The sequence below is a fragment of the Hylaeus anthracinus genome, unplaced genomic scaffold (genome assembly GCF_026225885.1).
Source record: "Hylaeus anthracinus isolate JK02 unplaced genomic scaffold, UHH_iyHylAnth1.0_haploid 12001, whole genome shotgun sequence".
NCBI lineage: Eukaryota > Metazoa > Arthropoda > Insecta > Hymenoptera > Colletidae > Hylaeus > Hylaeus anthracinus.
In genome coordinates, this window is record NW_026534348.1 from 11,386,357 (window position 1) to 11,411,029 (window position 24,673).

The 24,673-nt window shown below is 41.1% G+C and overlaps 2 protein-coding genes across 7 annotated transcripts; one reads left to right on the plus strand and one right to left on the minus strand.

Moving 5' to 3' along the window:
* The first annotated feature begins 1,348 nt into the window (after positions 1 to 1,348).
* LOC128890764 (transcription factor Dp-1) lies at positions 1,349 to 5,508 on the plus strand. 2 transcript variants are annotated; one of them, XM_054149583.1, is made up of 11 exons: positions 1,349 to 1,792; positions 2,541 to 2,659; positions 2,808 to 2,874; positions 2,956 to 3,053; positions 3,308 to 3,471; positions 3,559 to 3,721; positions 3,792 to 4,153; positions 4,241 to 4,323; positions 4,399 to 4,482; positions 4,562 to 4,832; positions 4,914 to 5,508. In XM_054149583.1, exons 1-10 carry the CDS (start codon positions 1,744 to 1,746, stop codon positions 4,792 to 4,794), a joined length of 1,422 nt encoding a protein of 473 aa, XP_054005558.1. In that variant the 5' UTR covers positions 1,349 to 1,743; the 3' UTR covers positions 4,795 to 4,832; positions 4,914 to 5,508. The 2 variants fall into 2 exon arrangements, with proteins under 2 accessions (XP_054005558.1, XP_054005557.1); XM_054149582.1 differs by having other exon boundaries at positions 1,350 to 1,792; positions 4,562 to 4,828.
* A 4,527-nt stretch (positions 5,509 to 10,035) lies between these two features.
* Positions 10,036 to 24,574, minus strand: LOC128890758 (PHD finger protein rhinoceros). Of its 5 annotated transcripts, XR_008460676.1 has the most exons (12): positions 24,146 to 24,574; positions 22,455 to 22,504; positions 21,863 to 22,377; positions 21,078 to 21,234; positions 20,464 to 20,616; positions 20,094 to 20,381; positions 19,789 to 19,962; positions 19,372 to 19,544; positions 19,109 to 19,232; positions 11,586 to 18,886; positions 10,420 to 10,621; positions 10,036 to 10,071 (listed from the first exon to the last, which is right to left on the minus strand). XR_008460676.1 is itself a non-coding variant. In XM_054149571.1 (10 exons), the coding sequence occupies exons 3-10, from the start codon at positions 22,318 to 22,320 to the stop codon at positions 11,741 to 11,743; spliced, it is 8,673 nt and encodes a 2,890-aa protein (XP_054005546.1). In that variant the 5' UTR covers positions 22,321 to 22,377; positions 22,455 to 22,504; positions 24,146 to 24,574; the 3' UTR covers positions 10,036 to 11,740. The 5 variants fall into 5 exon arrangements, 1 of the variants encoding a protein (XP_054005546.1); XR_008460673.1 differs by having other exon boundaries at positions 10,036 to 10,621; XR_008460674.1 differs by having other exon boundaries at positions 10,036 to 10,621; positions 23,589 to 24,574.
* Positions 24,575 to 24,673: the final 99 nt, after the last annotated feature.

A 24,673-nucleotide genomic window follows, 5' to 3' on the forward strand; every position in this document is an offset into this window, starting at 1 on the left:
ATACATTAAGAAATCTCAAGGATGATAAATGAAAGAAGGACCTTTAAAATGTCCTTCACATATCTCTGAATATCTTGGTCAACTAGTGATCTGCCTATGAGTTTAAATTTTACCGCGTTTCGAACGCTGTCAAAGTATAATGACTAAAGGTTATTTCACAGATAATTCCTCTTCATAGTTTAGTCACAATCTATACTGTGTTACGACCTTTAGTACCAGTGGCGCCATAGGTGGGAAAATGCCCAAGTTTATAGTGAAAATAGTTCCCCACTGTTTTTGCTAAATGGCGTCACTACTAAAAGAGTCGATAAATATTGCTGAATTGAATATTATATTTATAAGAGTGATAAATTAGACATAGTAACACTGTATTGAAGAAAATATAAAGAAAAGAATCGTATTAATTATGCATTTATACAAAATAAAGAATAATGGATGAAATACATCGGTGGTGCTATCTAGCACCAGCAGTGTGAACTATTTTCACTACAAACTTGAGTGTTTTTCTACGGATGGCGCCACTGCTCTTAACCCGCTTACTGAGTGGCTTAATGAGCGGTGGCCTTTATGGATGCACCCATTGAATGTCACATTTATTATCACGAAATCTAAAATGTATGCTACCATGACGTCATGACACATCAATGATGTCACATTGTGACGTGAAAATTGTAGTGTTTCAATGATGGGAAAAAAAATATACATGTCGAATTGAGTAACCTTCTTTTAAAAAAAAAGCAGCAGCAACCTTTGATCATATAATATATGTAGTCAAAGGCAGCAACCATGAAGACTGTATAAGGAGGATAAGGAGATCCAACTCCCTAAGAAAGTTACTAGAAAACTGTTATCAAAATCCCGAACTTGAAGTTATGAATATTTCGTCCACTCGCGGTGCAAGTGCGCACAGCTACGGTATATATATATATGTCATATGTGTATGACAATATATATGTATACGAGTGGTAGAAATATTCATAACTTCAAGTTCGGGATTTTGATAACACTTCTACACTACACAGTTGGGACTCCTTACACAGTCTTCATGAGTCAAAGACAGCAACTGTTTTAAAAAGGAGCCTTAAAGTAGTAACTGTTTCTGTCGCGAGGTGAAGCCACGCTTCCAGCAAATTCCCCAATATGTTATTACGTTTATGGAATTGAAGGGCCAATTACGATGTACCGAACGTTTCGCATCGTTTTCTATACGTTGGATTTCAAAAGGGAACCCCCGATTGGGCAGAGATCAGCAAATGAATGGTATCCGTTTGCGAAGAAGTGTCCCGACGATAACGTACGGTATTTTGTATCTCTAGAGACGGGTTTTTCTTGCGAAGATTACTGGGCTCATAAACGTGGAACAGGAGGAGCCACGTGACTGAGAAAGCAACCAATCAGCTGTTTAACTTTGTCGTGCCGCCAAGCTCGTCTCTATTCCGTACTGTGCACGCGGAAGCTAGAAATTCGTGCGATACTTCTACAAACAGACGAACGTTCTTTTAAAATGGTTGACTTAATACAATAAAGAAACGGCTGATTTTTACTTTTTCGTGTTGTTCGAGACGTTCTTTCATCTGTATATTGTTGAATTCTGATATCAAATGGTTCTATATCATAGTCGCCATTTTGGTGATAGACCGAGCCAAGATTAGCGAGTGTACCTATGATCTTTTTATTTTCACTCGGCATTCGGTCGATCGTAGTGATCGTCGGTGACGCCGGGACGGAATTCTAACCTCGAGGATGACGCAACAAAACAAAACGATGAACTTTCTCATACATGACGCGAACGGTGAGTATGCCGAGTGCGCGCCAATTATCAGCATGCCTCACTTCGATGATAATGCCTCAATTTCCTCTCGTTTTAGTTAAGGCCCCCTATTTTCGCTGTCGTTACTCTCCTTCGGGATTCACGTTCATATTTCTACTATTTTCTGGCCGATTTCTATCAATTACAAGCTTCTATTGACTCTGTCACGTCCTCATGTTCGTGCTGGTCTCGCACCGCGCTTCTTTGCAATATTTCTCAAATGCGTCGTGTTAAATAGGTTTTTACCTTCCCATCTGCTGAGAAACAAATAAAACTAACTGCTTACTTAGTCCTGGTACTGTAGTATACTTGGAACAAATGTATTCATGCTCCAATTGATTGTGTAGTCGAAGGGGACACTTTTACTTTCCAATACTTTTAGTCAAATATGGAAGATCTTATCCAGTTTTACTATTTCATTTGTTGAAACTGAAACAGTTTAGAAAACCAGTTTATCTGGTATATGAACATTTGATATATGTACTCTTTATGACATTATATAAATGACTACTTGTATCATACTTCTATAATGGAAAACATATAGGGTTTCCATTTTAGAATGTTTCCATAAATCATTCTTCAGTGGATTGTAGTTGTTCATTATATTTTCGTTTTAAAATTTATTAAATGTTATGGAAATATTTGTACATTTTTTTTTTCTTGTTTTATCAATACCATGATTGTCTCATTAAATATTGATGCAATACAAGAGAAATTGTAATTATTTTAGGTCATCCACAAGTGATAAAGGTTGTACAGAGTACAGCCAATAAAGCATTGGGTGGTATTGTCAGTACAACAAATGCAGGTGGCCTTAAGGTCTTTAAGACTCCGAGCCAAGAATCTCAGGTATAATACTTTGATCATTTTAAGAGTTTGACTGAACATTTGAACAACTGTTTTTGTTGTTACTGATATCAATAATTTTCATAAAAATATTTCAAGTTTAATATATTTCAAGGCTATACTCAATGTGGTATCCATATTTTTTTTTTAGGTTTTGTCATCGAACGCACAAGTTCTTAGAACTATTAGTTTGCAAAGTCCTTCAACTCCTGGTCAAAGTACGTCATTTTTTAAATAAAACATATCTATTCTCGTTTGATGGTAAAGAATAATGAAGCAATTTTTTATCATTATTCTAGGATTGGTTACAATACCATTGCAGAATACAAAATTGGCAACAACTAAGGCTGGTGAACCTGTACTGACCAAAACTATACAGTTGACATCTGCGCAAATGGTATGTCTTACTTGATATGGTTTACCTTGAACTCTTTCAATATCACTGTGAGCGGACTTTTAAAACAAAATTTAATAAAGAAAATTATAATTCTGCACTTAGTCACAGATGAATACTGAGAGCCATTGACTATAACCATTGCCCGTATTAAATGGTTTAATAGATATTCTATAACTGACTTGAAAATTTAATAGATTAATTAAAGAGGATTAAAGAATTTTATAATAATTCACCTTCTTTGATTCTTTGTGCAGAGTGATATAAAACAGGCAATAGTGTCTCAACAGCAACAGCAGCAACAATCTGGTAATCAACAACTTGTGAAAGATGCAAGTGGAAAAACATATATCAGTCCGATATTGGATCACAGTGGTTCTAGGAAAAGACAAGATGTCGAGGGTGGCGACTTTGTACCAGAGTAATAATGCGCTATCTTTATGCATATATTGAATTTTTTTTCTAAAAATATTAATAAGTAATTATATTCCGATGTACTTACTTATAGTAAACGGAGAAAAACAGAAAAAGTAGGAAAAGGATTACGTCATTTTTCGATGAAGGTTTGTGAAAAAGTTAAGAAGAAGGGAACGACGTCCTACAATGAGGTTGCAGACGAGCTTGTTGGAGAGTTTACTAATCCTGCTCATATAAACTCCTTAACAGATCAGGTACAGTTACTCTTTTTACACTGAAACTGAAGAATAAGAATTAATGAAACTTATCGCTCACCTTTTGTAGCAATATGATCAAAAAAACATTAGAAGACGTGTTTATGACGCTTTGAACGTCTTAATGGCAATGAATATTATTTCGAAAGAAAAGAAGGAAATCAGGTGGCTAGGTTTACCAACTAATTCTTTGCAAGAGTGTATGGCACTTGAGAAAGATAAAAAGAAAAAGATCGAGAGGATCAAAGCGAAAACGCAACAATTACACCAATTAATTCTCTCGCATATCTCTTTCAAAAACCTGGTGGAACGTAATCGTGCCAATGAAAGTCTGCGCGGCCCACCAAAACCAAATTCTGCCATACAGCTGCCATTCCTGATTGTGAATACTAGCAAAAAGACTGTCATAGATTGCAGCATTTCGAATGACAAGTATGATACGTCTTTCTTAAAATCATACACTTTTATCACTACATTTGCTTCTTAGTTAATGATAATAATGCATCGCGTTTTTTACAGAACTGAGTACCTGTTCAATTTTAACGATAAGTTCGAAATTCACGACGATATTGAGGTTCTAAAACAAATGGGTTTAGCTTTCGGTACACGATTTTCTGGTTATTTTCTACTGCATTTCTTACACTGATTAACTAATGAAAGATAATTATTTTTGCTAGGTCTAGAAAAAGGAGAATGTACCGAAGAAAATTTGCGTAAGGCTAAGCTGATGGTTCCAAAATCTTTGGAAAAATACGTGGAACGTACGTATAAATGATTATATATTTAGTATTCTGAACTTAATGTTAGACATCGTCTTTTGATATTATAATTTATTCTTAGAACTGGCAAGTGGTGATTTGGAGAAATTCATCCCAGTGACCATTCCTGGACCAAGTACTTCGATGGAAGACCTGGATACAAAATTGGAAGGTTCTCGGCCACCTTCATCTTCTCATACTTCGCTTTCGGAGGATGTTCTATCGCCGCCCTCGCAGTATTATTCCGAGGAAGAAGATGAGGAGGAGGAGAGTGATCAGGACGACCAAGCCGATAGTGATCTCGAAGTTAACTAGCACTCCGAACGATCTTCTCGGGGCTGGACTCAGGGTTGGTATGCATTTATGTAAACTACATCGAAACCTTTATATTGACTAACTTGCATTCAAATATGACGATAATTACATTTTTCTAGGATACTCGTCACTATTAGCAGCGTATTCGACATGGTCGTCATCGATATCGCTCTCAAGAACGTCATTCTCGTACGCAGTCAAGATGCGCACGAATAACGGTAATCGAGATTTTCTTAAAAGGGGAACTTGGTTGCTACTGTTGATAAAAGTCTGTTAATGTGAGATAAGGATGGTCAAAAGGTGGAATTCATTGTCGATTGGGGCCAAGGAGAAAAACAAAAAAATGAAGGAACAAATCGCGCAGAAATAAAACTCAAACGGCTTCAGTTCGTTTCATCTGAAAAAAGGAGACTTTCGATGCATACCGATCTACAGGATCTATGATTATGCGGCGCGACTGAAAACCGGGGTGCTATTTTAATTGTGCATCATCTTAACAGGTTTATATGACTAGCATCTATGTATTGTAAATTATAATCTTTACAATGATATCGATATTAATGTGTACGAGACATTATGACCAGTACTCATTTTCTTATGGCACGTTTATAATTAATATCGCCCAAGCTAACGTACCAAGATAATGGTATTTTGAACACGGGCACACGTCTGATTCAATTTCGAACTAAAAATAATAAATTGTAATAATGTTAACGTACTGTGTATATTAATTTTTCTTCCTTTATACATTTAACTGCTTTTTATTCAATACTGATTTTCGCATATTTAGGTTTCAATTATAATCAATTAAAATTTTTTTTTATTTATAAGTACACAATATTACGAGGTATTATTATCTTAATTTCAAATTTTTATGGATATTTGTAAAAATACAAAAATAAGACATATATTACATATATTATATTAATTCAAAGTTTATTATTGTTACCCGATCATTTCAAATAAAAGATATTAGATAGATTTATGGATTAGATTTGATATACTTGATACTTTGCAATAAGTAGTAGATTTTAAATAAATATACCCTATATCCTTTCATAGCACTGCCGATACAACTTGTTCAAACTTTATTCGAGGTCATCATCATCAAACAGATCATCAAAATCTAAAAAATAGAAGATCAATTCCCATTTGTGTATAGAGCGTTACAGTAAGAATTTAAGTTAAATAATTAAATACCATTGAAGAAATCCGAGTGTACTGCTTTCTCACTTGCAGTAAGATCAACAAGTAAACGGCTGCCTCCAACCTAAAACAAGTATTTTCGTTAATACATACTATCATTAGTCTGTAATTAAAATTGAAAAAATACCAACAAGGATTTAGTTAATTTTTAATAATCTCGAATGTTTCACCATGTGTAAATAACAATACGAACATAACCTCATCAAAAGTAATACGAGTACCTCTTCCAATTCAATGTATGACCCTGCGCCCTCAGGAAACATTTCATCTGCCACTAAAGTAGGCTTCATATTGTTTTGAATTCTAATTAAATAATTAATTTCCAAACGAAGAATGTCACCGTTTGTTTTGACAGGACGACCACGTATCACTAAATTAAACGTAGTACAAAGTCTAATTTAAAAATTTCAAATATATCGTCAGCACCTTCTGGTGGTAAATTACATAAAGTACTGAGATTGCGTACGAGTAAGCGCGCATTCAAAAAAGAAAACACTTCCTTCGGAAAAATGTTCTATTTAATGTAATGATGTCCTTTTTACAAGTAATTAATATATTCAATATCATTATAATTCTTGTCAAAGATTCTTTTCATATTATCTCGTTTCTATAAATTAACTTTACGGTATACACTATTGGTACTTTCAGTATCGTAATACCAGTTCGTGAACTTTTGAAAAATAATAGCGTAAGATCGAATAAACAGAAAAAGGAATTTAATTTTCGTAGAAATCGATAGTAAAAAGTATCTTCTTTTATCATCACTACGTTTCCTATCGGAGGGTTGAAGAATACAATCAAACGTGATGCAATTCAACAATTTTCGTTTTTTTTTTTTTAAAAAACTGTAATTATTATTAATCGTAATAATATGATTATTGACAATGACGCGGCTATGTGCACATTAAAACACCTTAATCCGTATCTTACAAGACCAGCTTTTTCTTTTACATTATATACAGTAGCTAAATATTGTATTATTTCACTTTGCAATATAATAAAACTATTTATATATTTATATATTTATATATGTGTCTCACGTATGTGTCTGGGTCGTCGTAAGCGTCCTCACTTATGATACATGCGGACACGTACAACGATTATGAGAAATTCGTCGTTATCGGGTTTTCTATGCTTAGCGTAAGTAAGAAACGATTCGAAATAAAATGATTTCCGCTTGGCTCTCTTCACGTTTTTTTCCCTCTCTGTACACAACGCAATAATAGGCTCCGCTAAGGCTCCGCTTATCGTCGGCGAGTTTTTCATTTTCCCCGGGTTCCAGTACACGCAACGTTATTCCTCCTCTCAGAATTCAGGATTCTAACTACTAATGTATATATTAACATCTCTCTCGATCCTAGAACCAGTCAACTCGATTACAAAAACGATTAGAAATCACGATCTGCACTTTTTTTTCCTTTTGCATTTTTAATATTATTATTTACAGATTCACCGAAATGAACGTTTCATTGCCGAGTCCGCACACAGTTGATTAAACGTGGATTGCTAATAAAATCAATGATATAAATAACAAAAAAGATATACGCCTAGTTACAAGATACATTATAAACGTTAAAAAAGGAAAACAATATTTCGCTGTTACATGAAAACTCGTATCGAAAGTATTACAATCTCGTACGTCCAAGTCACGATAAACGCGCGTACAATATAGTGAAATAAATATGTCGAATTGTCGACCCCGATCGTCAATAATTTATAAAAATTAATAAACAACGACTAAAAAAAAAAATATTAAAAATTGATCGTACTATTGTCTCAAGAGCCTTTTGTATCTCGAATGCTTCCAGAGGGATCTGTTAAAAATATGTAGAAAATAGAAAGTTACATTAGAACAAACACGATAATCCTCGAAAAGGTAGCGTAAGGTACATCGCCTCAATGGTCCTCTCAATCATGACTCGACTTTGAAAGTTTACTGAACGGAATTCATACTATGTAACGAAGAGAAAAAAAAAACAATAAATACGCAACAGCGGACGTAACGAGATTTACTGACTGGATCTAGGGTGAAAGTACACCGGTCCGCGCAGAGAAATTCCGAAACCCCGGATTCCGAGCGAAGAAGTTACGTTTTCGTCGCACAGCGAAGGAGGAAGCGGAAGTCACGTTTCCTCCGCGAAACGAGGGATTCTTCCTCTGTCACTGTCGCCGCGGCGGAGCTCCAAACGAGGACAAATTTTTTCACGATCGGTTGCATATCCTTCTCATATAGTCATTTTAAATAACGAATGTCCAATGGGGGCGCGCAATCCCCGTAATTACGCAGCCGTCCCCGAGGGAATCGGATGTATTTCAACGCAATCGGACGAGATAGCCCGTTCCTCTCAAAGTAAACCCGTAAAAACCCAGAAGAGCGAACGAACTATGTATATTCTATATACTATCGTATAAAAAACGTATTTTGTCTATAGAACTTATTTACACTAAATAAAAATAAATTATTAACATTGTACTCGGTGTAAAATATACTTTTTATATATATATGTATATATATTATATATATATATAAAAAAAAAAGAGAACAGAACGACGTTTCGACATATATACTATATAATATCAAATGAACTCGTAAAAACGATGAAGAATGCGTGCGTTAAACGGTTCTTACGAATTTGCTTTGATCGATATGATGAATGCGTTACGCTATGCGTATATATACATATAAATTTATGTGTATCTCTACGGGCAACTGCGTAATCGTGGACGACTATTGCGACAGACTATACGATTGTTTACTCGATTCTTAATGTCATTGAAAAAGGCTGCTAGGCAGCTGGATTGTCCTCGTGACGGTATTTAATTATATTTTTCTTCGGATTTCTCCGCCCGATGTACACGTTCGCTCAGCCGTCTTGTTTATACTAATTTTTCACTACGTAAAAATGTCGAGCGACGGCCTCGTTGGGGGTGGTTTTTTTCGGAGCGGGGGCGGGGGCGGGGGGAACACTCGAGCGATCCAGCGGTTAGGGGTTACCGAACATTTCTGCGCGGCCCAGGATTGCCTGGAAGATCGGACCGCGTGGTAAAACACAGCCATCACGTAAGCTTCGCACTGATTACAAAATTCTCTCTTACATGCATTCATTCTCTCATACGTTCGTTCAGTCTCCCAATCTCTCATCCGTTCCCACTCTCCGTGTCATCGACTTAAACTAAATACAATCGTAAATTACAAGTATGTACAATTAACTAGTTCTTACTACGAAGGTGGTTGACGAGACCGTGTACGAGGTTGTTACAATAATACTCCCCAACCAGACGTGTTTTCCATCGTCCATTTTCTCTATCCAGTCACGCGTATACATACACACCCGCACCCACGCACGCAATCACGCACGTTCTCTTTCTCTCTCTCTCATACAATTTGTAGACGAGACAAAAGCAAACTTCACCACGTCAAGCTGACGAATTTGTGGCAGATTCATCGGAAATCCTCGTCAACGGCCCCCGACCGGTTCTTCGTCTGTTCTTTCGCAAGGAAAAACATAGACATTTCGTCGTCATCGCCGCGAAATGGCACGCCCGTTTCATCTCTCGAGTATTGTTAAGAATAAAACCGGATTCCTCGAGGAGCATAGGTTCTTCGTTAACGTCGGAGAATGTCCGTTTGAAGCGAGTCGAAAACGAGTATACATCTTAGTAGTTGCTATCACCTTGTCCTTCTCACCGAAATGAGCGTCCGTTTCGCGTTTCTCGTCGCCGTGAGAAGGTGAACTCTATGTAAAAGTCGTTCGCTAACAATGTAAAAGAAATGTAATAATTTTCAACGTGTAAGACTATTAAAGAAGGATAAAAAAGTTGATATTACCAAAAGCGTAGTATAAATAGTTCTTTCGCTACAACTTCGTTCTATCTTGCACAAAATTATAAAAGATACCGTATCGAAAGATGTCCCACGTACTTTAGATTTAGTGGACGTCATACGCAAAATTTATATACTGCCAACGTGTCAACTATTATCCGTTTTAAGATTTCGTACACACTTTTACACCATCGATTTTTTTGTGGTACGCGTTTTTCTGGATTAACAAGTACGTAAAACTGAATTATCTGTAATGCAGAAATAATAGTCGTTAGAGGGTTACGGGTACCCGAAGTAAACAGTACTCGATCATCGGTGACGGGACCTCGTATCACTCAGATTGTACAACAAACAGCGCGACGTTAAAAGTAATAGCTGCCTCGCTCAAACGAGCAAAATGTTAATGTAAAAAAAAAACAAAAAAAAAAAAAAACACAACAACAATTCATGTTCGAATATTTTCCTATCCTTTGTGTACACCATGTTTTCCTAATAAGCGTCGCTCAATTTCAACTTAAAATTTTGTCAATATAATCTCGATATTTGAGTTTTATCGCAGTCGCAGCAGTACCTTGAAATCTTCATGTATAACTTACATATTCTGTTTACTACAAGTTTTGGCTATAATCGTTCGAATACTTTCGCAATAGACTGGAGTACTTCCATAGTAAGAAACTTCTTCAATTGTAACTCGATTCTGATAGGAAGTTTCGGGTACCCGCGCACTCCTAACTATTTCCCTTCTCAAAACATTGGGCCTTTTAACGCGATCAATTTCTCGCCCATGTACTGGATTATCTGTAAAGCAGAAACGATAATTATCAATGATTTTCATTCTCACAATCTTAATTCTTTAAAGAAACACGTTTGTTCAGTTTTTTTTTCCACTAAACCCAACAACGTGTGTCACCGTAAATAAAGACATTTCGTGAGAACAACAAGGAACATCGTTTTATCCTTGCATGCTGATTTTTATGACATACTTTTTGAAGTTGTTGGCAGTTATGTTTTTTTAAGAGAGAAGAGAGTCGGGGTGATGAAACCATTCTTAAAAATTGAGAACTCGAGAGCTATTGAGATAAATAATATAAAGTATTAAAATAAAGAATATCCTTCAAATAATCACTACATTATTGGTATTCTTTTTGGATAAACGTTATAAAAAAAAATACATATACTTTAACAGTGTAATATAAGAGTTTAATAAAAATTTATATTATCTATTAAGCATAATTAGAATTTTAATAGTCCTTGTTACAATCAAGCACTCCTCCCGAATGCTACAGCCGAGTTAGTGCGAAAATTCCTTTAAAATCAGCGTGGAATAATTAAAAACGTTCGGATGAAAGATAATGTAGATGACATTGTGCGTCGTGGTATATCTATCAACATACCTGTGGGATATACGAAGCCGTAAACACTCTGAGAAACAAAGTATAGCGTGCTGAAACGTAAATACGAAATACAATTTTAACTTAAAAGAAAGAAACTGACTAAATAATTGGATTTTAAGTAAATTGACAATTATGAGTTAAAGAAACATATTACGCCATGTGTATAACAGATACCTATAACATTTACCGCTGATACAACTTTATAGACGGATAGAAGAATAGATTACTAGTATATGGAATTAGTATTGGCGATACAGCCACAGCACAGTGTCATCTTAACAAAGCTCTCAACCGAACATTCCTAGTTGCTCGACGTTCCTCGTAAATCTCCGTTCATTTTTATTTGTTTTGTAAAAAGAAAACTGTACCTTGCGGAACGCTTTTCCACCTTATCACGGCAACGCGCTTTCACGGCTAGCAACCGGTAAGCGTATATTGTATCGAGTCCGTTTCGATCGACCGTAAAACTATCGTTACGAGCACCGTGTCCTCTGCTCCATTACTCCACGAGTATCATTAATTATCACCTAACTTGGCATCCCTGCGGTATACTTGTCGCGGCAGGACACGCGGTGGAGTCTCTTTGCACGGAATTGCTATTGCTCTCTTCTTCTTCGTCGTCTTCCTCCTCCCTGGAGGAGTCCTCCTCTTGATTCTTAACCGGCGGATCCCTCGTCTCCTCGTTCGTTGGTTCAGGACTCGGCGGTTTCTCCGTCGTCGAAGCGGACTCCTCGCCGTGGACAGGCGAGCCCTTCAGCTCGTAGCCCTCCTGGCAACGCGTCAATTTTAACCTGATTGGCGTGACCTTGGCCGAACGAACGTTCCTGGGCGCGCTGCCACCAGTGTTTGGATCCGTAGGCTGCTTCTCCTCGATGGTGGCGACTACCGCTGGGTAAACGGTCTCGTCCTTGGCAGGCTCAGGCGGTGGTGGCCCTACCCTGCTGTCGGTTGGATTACGTTCCTCCTCCTCCTCCTCCTCTTCCTCTTCGTCCGTGACCAGGATCGGCAGTTCGTCCGGCGAATCGTTCCCTTTACCTAATCTGATAATCAGCTTAGGCGGGGCAGCTCCACCTTCGAGGATACGGACCCTGGCTTCTTTCCTGCTCGACTGTCGTTTCTTCCTTTTACCGTTCTTGTCCTTTTTACTCTTCGCCCGGAGCTTCTCGTCATTGTCGAAACCGGCCATGATCATACGCCTGAACTTCATGCTTTCCCTGCGCAGCTCCTCTATGCTAGGAGTGCTGCTAGGTATGCTGCTCAACCGCTTCTTGGGAGGCCTGATCCTCGTCCTGTCATCCTGGCCGGTCTCCTGGCCGCCGATTATGCTGTTGCCGATCTTGATCTTGAGTTTCGGTGGGCCGCTGTTCGTGGTGGTGGTCGACGTGGTGGTCGTCGTCGATCTACCGCCGCTACTCTGCCTGCCTCGTCTACGGTCGGTGTTCCCGACCGTGACGTTGCCGCTGGAACTGGCACCGTTAGTAGCACTACCCCGCCGTCTCTCCATGGGTCCCTCCTCCTCGTTGGCGTCCAGGAACCCTGCTGGTCTTTCTTTTCTTCGTTTCTTCTCCATGTTGGCATCGACGACAGCCTTGTAGTCCTCTCTGGTGGGTATGCTGGTCATAGACGCCACCGCCTTCGGTATGGTGATCACCGTGCGGTTAATCGGTGGCATGATGATCGGCGCGGACGTTGCCAGATTACCAGACCCTGGCTCGTCCATGTTCATGTCCTGGGAACAGTACTGCCTGAGCAGCTCTTTCTTCCTCATTCGTCGGAGATTCGAGGTGCCCGACGCGACAGAAGCACTGGTGGCGGCTGGAGCGATGATTACAGGCGCTTGTTGAGCCAGAGGCGGTACCGACGAGGCGGGTACGTAGTTCGCGTCCAAGAACGGCCCTTTGATTTTGACCTTCAGCTGATTCCTCGAGTCCGTCAAAGAGACCTTGTTGGCGTCGACGAAACCGGAGGACGAAGCGTCGATGCTCGCATCGAAGCTCGGCTTCGAGCAGTCCTCCTGTCCCTGTTTCCCTATCAACCTCAGCTCTTTGTCCAGGTCTTCCTCGATATCCGGAAGGGCGGGGTCGCTCGTAGAGACGCTGGTAAACGTGCGCAGGAAATGGTTCTCGTAGGTCTGACCGTGCAACGTGGAAGAGCTCGAAGCATCGAGGGTGGAGTTGTACGTCCTCATGTCGACGGGGCCAGGAATGAGTGGTAGGACGGCATCGAAGCTTTGCCCGGCGTTTGACTCGCTTTCTACGATAGCGGAGTCGTCGCGACCTGGAGAACAAGAGAGTCTCCTGTCTTCCAGATACTTCCTCGCGCCTCCAGGACTGGAGAGTTTCGTCTGAACCGCTTCTGAAGCCACGACGGTGGTGTCTCTCCTCTCCACGCCTGCGGTCGCGGCATCAGTAGACTTCTTCCTTTCCCTCATGGTGCGCAGGTCAGCAATGTTCGCCTCGCTGGTGGAGTCTTCGTCGGAATCGAAGTCGTAGACGGTGCCCACGAGTTTGTTTTGAATAGAATCATCGTGCTGGCCGACGATTGCGCCGGAGACCAACGAGAGCCCAGCGTTCTGGACGCTTCTGCCTCGTCCTCTCCCTCGTCCACGCCCGCGACTCCTGTAACTGGAGTGTTGGGCCGAACTCTTGGCACCTCTGCCACGTCCACGTGCTCCAGAGACCGTCCTCTGGGGTTCCTGCCGCGGGGACTTCCCTGGCGACTTTCCTTGCAGCGACGTCACTCGAGCGGAGGTTCTGGTAGGCTTAGAAGGCGATTTCTTCCCGGGGTGTTGGGTCTTGTTGTCGGTTAAGGCTTCTTGCAGGGTCTCGACGATCGGATCGGCAACGTGACTCTCTGGAGCGACGGTGTTCAAGAAGTTGATAGGCAGAGATGGCGAGTCGGTGACCTGCGTTTGCGGTTGTTGTTGCGTCCTATCGATGGTTTCGACGGGTGGGGCGACCTGGGGAGGCGGTGGAGGAGGCGGCGGTGGTGGAGTGGCTATCTTTGTGGGCGAGACCATGGCAGCGGTGAGCGCCATATTGTGCGAGGAAGACGTGAACGCAGCGGTGCACGGAGAGGCTTGCAGGTTTAACGAGTCCTCGAGCGGTTTTACGTGTGGCAACAACGACTGCGCGGCTGGAAAAGCTGCCCCGAACGCGGGCGGAAAGAGGGCTGGTCCGGGAGAAGGGTATGGCAACGGGGCTGCGCAAGATTGAGGCGGGAACAACGACACAGGACCCGTGCCGTAACTCGAGTCCGCGTAATACGTCGGTTCCATGGAACATGGCGGAAAAGAAATGCTCGGGACATTCTTGAATGGTGGAATGGAATGATCCTCCGCGGAGGAAGCGGAAGTGATCGACGAAGACGTTGATCTACGGGACGGCAGAACTTGGCTTTCCGCCCATCTGGTGTCTGGTCGGCCGTTTACGTCGTTGTACGGAGAATTCTGATCGTATTCCTGCTGCCTGACGACATCGTCCTCCTTTTCGAGCACTCTATCCATCATCTCGGCTGCCTGATCGTCCTCCGAAGCTGGCAATCCGATCAGATGTCTGTTCATCATTTCCATAGGGTTCTCGTCGGGGATTTGTTGATCGAGAATCGTCCTCTCGTGGGATTCTTGCTGGCCGTGGAGCAGCGTGTGCGGTTGCTGCAGAAGATACTGTTCCTGCATAGCCGCCGCGTTCAAATGAGAACGAGTGAGCGATTCGTTCTCCTGAATGGACTCGTTGGAGAACTGATGGTTGCCGTATCGATGATTCTGGGTCTCCATTAAAGCGTTCAGGTGTTGCACGTCGCTATGTTCGAAACTATTGATGCTCGGAGGAACCCATCTCTCGTCCGTTTCCGCACGGTCCAGCTTCGATCGTTCCACCAGACTGACCTTGTTCGTTTCGCGATCCTCTTCGTAGGCCGTGTATCTATCGTTACTGCTGGTGTAGCATGTCTTTCTTTTCTCCTCGATGGTGTCTTTACAGCTACCGGGACGGGCTTCAATAATAGCTACCTCTTCTACGGGCATCTCGACGCTGTTCTTCGCATCCAAAACTAATTCCGCGGGTTCGAGAATCTTTGTCTCTTTCTCTAATTGCTGATTATGCTGCTGCTGTTGCGACTGCTGCAAGTGTTGCTGCTGTTGCTGCAGCTGTTGTTGCTCGAACGCTTTCTCTGTCGTTGGATCTTCCTTTTTTATTTCGCTGTCTACAGGTACTGCCTCTAACTCGAACTGACTAGAATTTGATTTCTTCGAGAGCTCCATACGCAATTTTTCGACGAGATGCAGAGTTTCCCTGGCGCTGTCCTCCTTCGAGTCTTCCTTAAACCACAGTTCGTTGTTGAAAGAGAAACTCAACGGCGCGGCTCGCTCCTCTGGATCCCTCGATATACCGAAACCGTCTTCGTTCACCATCTCCTCCGTGAGCATGTCCTGATCGAAATCGAACAATTCCGACACGCTTGGATCCTTGCCGTGCTGTGGCGAGAAGATCGATCGATTCCCGGACTTCCGCCTCTTCTGATGCTCCTTCTCCAAAGTTTCTATCTTGTCCACGACAGACTTGGCGGGGTCTTCTTCGATGATTTCTTTCTGAAGGTTCTCCTCCACGGGAACGAGAATCTCCGTAGTCTGTGATTCGATGGTGGTTTCCAAACTTCTCTCGGACTTTTTCTTTCCACATGTAGTCTTCTCCAGTTGTGGCGCCTCGGCGATGTCTTTCTTTATCGCTTCTTCCTCCAACTGCTCTTCGACTTTCGGTTTCTCGATGATCGTGTTAACACCCTCGTTCACATGGTTCTTACGATCCTCGTCCTTTATACTTTCCTTCGGTTGTTGAATCTCTTCCACGGGCTCTTTCTCTTCTTTCTCTTCCTCGCAAACGGTCATCTCCTGTTTAACTTCCGCATTCTTGCTCTTGGACATCTTGTCCAGATGTTCGCGTTTCTCCAGAAGTTTGTCCAAACCTCTCGACGATTTCTTCGGACTGTCCCTCTCAGCTCTGCGTTGTTTCATCTCTTCCTCCAAGATATTCACCGCGTCTTTACCCGCGAGCTTCTTAACTTTCTTCTCGTCGTTCTTCGACGAACTGTCCGTACATTCGTCGCTCTTCTCTAGATCGATAACCTTCTGTTCGTCCTTTCTACTCTCTTCTTCGTCCTTCTTCTCGGTCTCCTTGGAAGGTTGTTTCTCGCTCAACCGTTTCTCCGGCTTCTTAACCGTTTCTTTCTTCTCATCTTTAGCGACGGACTCGTTTGGTTTTCGTTTTCTACCCTCAGACTTGTTCTTGTTGTCCTCTTTTCTTGATAAGGATTGTTGTTTAGCAGCTTGACTCGACTTCTTGGTAGGTCTGGACCCAGAAACACTTCTCGACCCATCATGATCTCCAGCCCCAGTGAGCAGATCCTCATTACCCTCCGTTCCTGCTGGTGGTTGTTGCTTTTTATTGTCTCTTTGATCCTGCTTCTTGACAGTTGCCTCCTGTTGTTGCTGTTGTTTCTGTTGTTGATGTTGATCCTTGGAGGTTCTACGAGGTTCCTCTCTCTCAGAAGGCGGCTGAAACTCTGGTCCCCGCCGCCCGTCGGAAGTTTTAAGCTTCTTCTCGGGCAGCTTCTTGAGTTTCCGCCCTGAGATTGGTTTCTTGTCAGCTTCTTGGTCTGGTGACGTTTTACTAGGATGTTGCTTTCTATTTGCCGCGGCAGCAACCATTGTCGTGGTCGTTTTTGTTTTCGTTCTGTTACCAGCGTCGCTCTCGGAGGAAGTAGTGGAAGCAGAAGCTTCCTTAAGTTCGTTCGAGAGTCTCCTACGTGCCGGACTCTCGGAATCGCTACTGCTTCCAGTGGAGCTACTGCAACTGTTGCTACTACTGTTACTGTCGCTGTTACTCGAGAGTACAGATTTTCGTTCACTTGGTTTCCTAGGTCTCCTGGAACAATTGTCCTTCGAAAGAACTTCTTCCTTCTTGGACGAGGGCTCTTCCTTCTTCGCGACCAATTCTTCTTTACCAGACGAAACTTCTTTCCGAGATGACGAGGAGGATGAAGAAGAACACGACGATGAAGAAGACGAAGAGGATGAAGAACAGCAAGAAGAAGATGACGATGGCGAGGAAGTTTCTTCCTTCCTTAAAGGAAGTTCGTCTTTTCTAGAAGAAGAATCTTCCTTCCTAGGTTCCTTTCTTTTACCACTCTCTGGAGATTCCTTTTTCGACCGTCCATCGGGATTTTCTTGTTGTTCGATTTGCGTAGCAGGCTTAGTACCCATTCCACTCTTGATGTGTTCTGCAGCTTTCTTTGCAGCCTGCCTTTGAGGTACGTACGCCAAGATCTCCGTTCCATCTCCAAATTCCTTATCAAAATCGTACACATCGTTATTCTTTGTTTCTTTCGACGGCTTATTCTCTCTCTGCTTCTTGCTCGGACTCTTCTCTTTTGATTGTTTCGTGGAACATTTAGGAAGCTCCTCCACGGGAGATGTAACCGCTTCTGACGTAACCTCGGGCACTGAATTGTCCTTCTTGGTTTGTTGCGTACGTTGCATAATTTCGGATGCTTTCTTCGCGGCCTGTCTTTGCGGCACGATCAACGCGGATGGTATGTACTCCTTCTTTTTAGCACCGCCTTTACTTTGATTTTCTTTATTTTTCGTTCCTGTATTGTGATACGTTGACTCCGTGTGCCTAGAATCTTTACCAAAGCTCTTCTGCGAATTTTTCGACAGGTTCGCCGCGGAAAATTCCTTGACGGCTGCTTTCGTGATTAGCACTGCCGAATGAGACGCGTGTTCTTGAGAATCGGAGTCGGTGTCTGAATAAATGGCTGAAGCAACAACGTGTTTCGTACCTCCGGCACTCAACGGCAGCAATTCGTCACTTTCACTACCGGAAGCGCTTCCTAACTCCTTTTCCATGTGTTGAAGTGTGTGCGATCTACTGTTCACGAGTTTCTCGTTCTCACTGTTCTCTTTAAGCGTTGAATGCAACTTGTCCACTTGTTGAGCAGTCTTTTTTGTCTTTCTACGCGATAACTTCGTTTTCGACGGAACGTTGGTTTCCTCTTCTGTGCTTGACTCACTTTCCAGCTTCAAGTTCTTCGATTTTTCCGATGTTTTCACCTTCGTCGCATCTGTTTCACTGCTACTGACGGACGATAGATCACTGCCGTAGAGGTTCTTTCTTCGGACGGAGCCGTTGAAATACAACTTTTTACTGGAGGCACCATTGAAGTCTTGTTGTTGTTGGGGAGGTTGTTGTTGTTGCTGTTGTTGCGGCTTCTTCTCGTCGCTGGTCGGTGAATCTATACCAGCGATTCTGGCAACAATTAAGTCAAAGTCGTGAGTGTGATCTTCCGAGTCGGGATGAGAATACAGCCGATCATAGATCGAAGGCCCGTGATTGGCTTCCATTACAGCAGCGGCAGCAGCTGACGGTAATGGTGGGCCAGACATTACCAAAGCTTGTTTATGAAAGGTTTGTTCTCGCAATCTAAGGAAAGATCGGCAAAGTTTTTCCCTTCTGCCGACCATGTAACACAGATTTCTGACTCTCTCCAAATCTTGACGTAGTTGAACGAACGTCCTCATCTTTTCGAGATCAGCAGCTTGTCCCTGATTACGCGATCCACTACCAGAAAGTTCTCCACAACGTGGTGCCAGTAATGGCTTGTTGTGACCAGCCTATGAAATTGAACATTGATAAATTAAACACGTTTCACTTAATCAATGATGAAAATAAAAATAGGAATACATTTCTAACAAGCTTCGGTTACCTTTATGTACATTGCAAATTAATGGTTAAGATCGATAAACTAATGCTAAATAACTGATAAAACCAGCACAAACTAGTCATTGATAAAAAAAAGCGTATTGATTTTGATCGGTATATTAAACATCACTTACTCTTCTTTTTAGTTTCCAATAATTATAAATGTAGACAATGCCTTCGGGATCCACGTCCAACTGCTGCGAAGCAATATCCTTCAAACTCACATGTTTATCGAATTCTGCTTCGATTTCTTGCAATCTAGTAAAAAAGAAAAACAATGTTAATAATAACAGCAAATCTCGTCGATATTATCGCATAAAAGATTAGTTCTCAAAGCGATTTATAGAATGGAGAAGTAATAAAAAAACTGTAGAGTAGTAAAAAGGAGCATACATACTTTGCAGCACGAGCTTGATTTTTCTCCTCAGAAGTCATATCTTTCCTCTTGCGCCTTCTGGATTCTGCGTCTTCAGAGTCCGATCCTGCTTTCTCAGCTCCGCTTCCTATATTGCCTCCCGCGCCTTGAACTTTATCTTTCGTATTCGTTCTACTATGTTTCTGGCAGTATGACTGTAAATTGAATTTTTACATTTTCTTTCTAAAAAATTTCCAAAAACAATAGGTTTCTCGTTCAAATTACACGATTTTCTATATGTACTGTCTAGCAGCTTTCCAATATATGTCTCATTATTATTGCTATTATCTACAGAGTTAAAAAAATACATTCCATCACCCCTCCCCCTTTACTTATACTAACATTCTTAAAACATATTTCATGTCTGTTTTAATAATGTTATGAGTAAATTCGAAGTACCCTTAATTTTACTCCATCGTCGGCCATTTCATCTTCGATGATTGCCTTCATTTCCAAGCCATACTTGAAGGCACACGTCACATGATAAGCCGTCTTGCATGTCTTTATACTGCACTGGATGCAAGCACCGACCCTTTCTCGACACAGCACACATATCAGGGCCCATCGACTTTGCTGTAATTATAGTTCTATGTAATTACTCGCGTATACAGTATTCGATATAAATTACAATTCATTCTTTAAACGCAAAATAAGTGGGATTATTTTATAAGCTTATTATTCACATATAAGTATGTTGTATGTACCGGAATGCTGGATATTTTAGTGATAGGTTCCATTCTTTCGACACAACCAATGCTGACTTCAGGGATCCATAAAGCACAAGAGACATGAGCCCACTTTTGGCCACTACGAGTACACTTCATAGCACCACCTTTGTTAGGACAGAGAACACAATCTGGTCGTTGACTTAGAGAACAGGTTCTGCATAGCCAGGAACCATCCGGTATCGAAGTAATTCCATAACACGCTTGATGCACGCATATATTGCAGCAGTCGCAAAATACCATTTCATTCCCTTCCTCGGAGTCAGGCTAATGAAAAATTTTGTTTCTTTTACTCATTTATTTTAACTTGATCGATTCTACTTCACGAAGGTATCGGGAAGGCACTTACAGATCTACAGACATCACAGATTACGTTCTCGTCATACTCGATACCAAGACCTTCCTCGTTTTTTACAATAGTCTGTATTCTTTCCCAACAACGAACTTCCAGTTCCTCTATCACGCGCTCCAATTGTGTTTCCGTGATTGGCAACTGACCAGACTAAAATGTGATCGTTCAATATTGGATTATATTTATTTAAATTACATTCTGAAAAATTGTGATTACACATTTGCTCTTATATTTATATTACGAGATGAAAGTTAAAGGTAAGTCTGCTTTTAATTATACAATTCAATGTAAACTTCTACACAACAATTAGAATATAGATAATGTTAATGTTAATGAAGTAATTTATAATAACTAAATTTTCAAATACCAATACATCTAAGAAATACAAATCATTACATCCATTATACCAGCAATTACATAAAATTTTTAATTGACATTTGGTAAAGATAGAAGTATAAAGTCCAATAAAAATAGAAATACTTTTTTATTTGGTAAAGAAATAGTTAGATATGGTCAACTGCAAGCGGTAATTACTTTACTTATAATTAGAAGTGTATTGAAAATTATTTGAATTTTATGAGAAAATTGGAACTACTGAATTTTAAATATACCTGTGCACGTTCGCCATTTAACACATCCAACCAAGCTATATCAGTGTCATCAAGGTCATAAGCACAAGCTTTTTCTGCTCGTGCCGGTGTTGTGCTTAAATGATGATCTTCAGGACTGAAGTAATCGTCGCGAGATATCCTTACGAATTTTTTAGGTCTATGGAAACATTATGATCAACAAAAACTATTAGAACTAGTCAAAATTAAATAATACTTATGCAATAAAATATGTTCTTGATGCACTGCATCCACTTCTTTTGAAATTTACTATACAATCCTGATACTCATTTAACAAATTACAAGTAGTTTTTTTCGAATGGTTTGTTCATTTTTATGAATTCTCAAATCCACGTATGTATATAGATATTAAAATGTACATGCATATCCATGTGGTACAAATTTTTATTTCACTACTGACCTAATTCTTACAACATTACTAATTACCAGATCATTGTTAGTATCAATATACTTTTGTACTTAATAATTGGGATTACATAGAATCTTATTATTGAAAAACAACTTATTTAAGACTTTTAAAGCTTCTTTAAAATTTTAAGTACGATTTGTTTAATTCTTCAGCCAAGAGCTATTTTGTGATTTTTCTATTAAAAAATACATAGGGTATGAAGTCGATAAAATAAAAATAATACAGATACAAAGACAAGAAAATATTCAGACATAAATGCGATAATAGCCTGCCCGTGAAAATTGAAAAAAATTATAGAGCGCGGTTTCTCAAGTTGAAAACTTAGTTTGTGGAAAGTTAAATTTTCTAAGAAACTTACAGTTTGAATTCAGTGTGTTGTTTTACGGGTGCTGCCTGCGTGATAGTAACTGTAGGTTCAGGAAGGGAGTCTGGGTTAACAGGTACTTGAACACCTCTCTCCCATTCTTGCTTCCACTGATCGGTGATAACCCAATATTCATTGGGACTTAGCGGCTCGCTGTCAGGTAATTTCATGGCGCTGATCAAATCCTTACGAAATAATTCTGCAGGAGCCTCGGCGGAGGAGCGATTGTATATACTAGAGATTTTGATGTCACTGAGAGGTCTGGGGGTCCAGGATGCCCCTCCTTGACTGGACGACGCCATCGTCTCCTCCTCTTCTGAGGGGCCCATGGTAGCTGCCAGCGACGTCGTACCCGTCGCTGGACCCAGCCTACATTTGCGCCTTTTGATTGCGCCTGGGCAAGACGCCAAATCATTGTCGTTTCTATTTATTCGTTTGCCTCGCTGTGCCATTCTACTATACCAAGTGAGCTAGCGATACGTGGCACGTGCAGGTGAGCCGCGCGCACCCTAAAAGGTTTCATTGTTCACAATTATCAAAGTAATAAAAATAAATAAATGAAAAAAAAATTTACTGGACTACTCACTACATAGTCGTCCATGTATTTATTATCTAGAAAGCGGATTCCTCTCAGAGCTGTAACAAGAAAGGTACAGTTATATTTTTGATCTATTTAAGACAAAAAGGAAACATTAAATTGAAGTATATTACAACAAAAGATGACTTTGTCTCTGCACTATAAGTGATTCCATGTGCAAAATTGATAATTTTCCATAAATAAAGAACTACTCGTAGAACATTATATAAATTTAATAAAAATATTACACGAAACAAAGCTTTCATGCTATTATACAATCTTTGTAGCACAATGAAATCAAAATGATAACAAAACAGTACACAGAATGGACATTTGACACACTGTATAGAATAAACAAAAATTGATAATTGTTCACAAAAATACACGTGAAGCATGACAAATGTAAACATTTAAAATGATAGTAAACATAGCAGTGATATACAGCACCAACCGCGTAGAAAAAAAACACATGGAACGCAACTATCCGATTGCGTTTCGTATGATGCATACAGTAACAGAACTCATAAAACTAACTGCGATAGCTATTTCACAGAGGAGGAATACGAATTGTACATAGCAATCAGTATTACACAGTAATCACAGGCGCAAGACACAAAGCATTCCTTCACATGATAAATTTACAAAGGTAACACTCATGGTGAGGAGTATTCGATAACACAGATTCACAATTACGAGAACTAATGACACTGAAAACTTCGTGTGAGGAATCTATCGACGCAAAAAACGTTCGAGAGCATAAAAATCGGACAAAAGGGTTGATGGTATAGACCGATTGTATTGCAGGGGGTCTGCGGCCGTTGATCCTCGATGGCCGCCGCGGAGAGGTTATAAATGGGGCAGTCCAGCAGGAAGAATTATAATTGAAACGAAATGGTTTGTCCGTGACGTTATAAGGCCCCGAGTAGTTGGAAATGCACAAGGATCTTGGTGAAACTGGTCGCCGTGGCGGGTGGCATGTAAACATTGCGACGGAGTTACTCCGCGGCGACGCTCGAGCGGCGCCGAGGCTCGACCGTGAAGGATCGCCGTAAGACTTTCGATGACTCGACACGTGGAAGTCGAGACTCGCGGTCGAGAATAGACGTCTAGAAGAAGATCGGGCGGAGAGTCGAAAATGCTCACGGGTCCATTGGGCTGGTGGTGCTCCTGCTGGCCGACAACATTGACAATACAGATGGCGACAGGCTCGACTCGCACACGAATCTCGACGCACACGTATACACATCTGAACCAACACGTATGCGGTTACGAACGCACATGCACACGAGTGTAAGTAAATACGCACACGCGACGTGTATACACAGTTACGCACGAACGTGAATGCACACGCACACGATGCGGATACGAACACGCGAGCACAGGTTCGACACGCACACGCAAACATGAACACGCACGCGCGCGCAAGAGAGAGCAAGAATGTGAGAGAGAGACAAAGATAGAGATGGTCGGAAGGCAGTAAATGCCTTATTATTGATCTATCGACGGAGAGGGTGATTTCGCGCGCGATGATGCACGTGACGAATAATAGCCGGTACGTCTGATCCGTAAAGATCGAATTATTCTTCGATCGGTAGCTTCGAGATGGCAGTAGTCCGAGTACGCCTCTGTCACGGCAGCCTAACCAAGATGTCCTCATTAGCAATTCGAGTCGCAGCCGCGACCAGCTCGGTTTTACTCACTTCTTGGGCCGAGGGCTCCTGTCGAGCTCGCTCGACGCCCTCAAATAGCCTCCGTAAGAACACCCGATGGCTTTCTTCCTCGCGCGGTGCACCGAATCGATATTATATTTACATTAATGTGGATACTGCTGTTTGGCGCCATCATGCCTAAAAAAATAACTGTCTGACCGCGAGTCACGTGACCCCGCGAGAACACGGCAAGATCTCGCGATCGCTCTCATCCGCGGGCTACGAAAGCCTCTGGAAACGAAGCAGAATAGAAACCTCCTGTAGCTCCACCGTGACCGTATTTGTAATTAACATTCCTTGCCAACAAAAACAATTTTATCGAGAATTAACGACGATACGAGGAGATCTTGTTATACGAGCGAATTAGATTTTCTAATCACAAACTTTTACTATTGTAAATAATATGTAACGATTAAATGTTCACTGTATGGAATCTTATTGCTTCCTTCGATGCAATTCCCTCTAAGATCTAAGAATGGAATGCAAAGAAAACAATAACAATTTCTGGAAAATTTATCG

Bases quoted from the DNA above. Each gene is read 5' to 3' on its own strand.
- LOC128890764 (XM_054149583.1), top strand. From the start codon at position 1,744: ATGACGCAACAAAACAAAACGATGAACTTTCTCATACATGACGCGAAC. The intron at 3,722-3,791 runs GTACAGTTACTC...CACCTTTTGTAG, and splicing joins TAAACTCCTTAACAGATCAG to CAATATGATCAAAAAAACAT. The intron at 4,154-4,240 runs GTATGATACGTC...CGTTTTTTACAG, and splicing joins TGCAGCATTTCGAATGACAA to AACTGAGTACCTGTTCAATT.
- LOC128890758 (XM_054149571.1), bottom strand. From the start codon at position 22,320: ATGGCACAGCGAGGCAAACGAATAAATAGAAACGACAATGATTTGGCG. The intron at 21,235-21,862 runs GTAAGTTTCTTA...ATGTTTCCATAG, and splicing joins CAACACACTGAATTCAAACT to ACCTAAAAAATTCGTAAGGA. The intron at 19,545-19,788 runs GTACTTCGAATT...TTCAATTTACAG, and splicing joins ACGATGGAGTAAAATTAAGG to TCATACTGCCAGAAACATAG.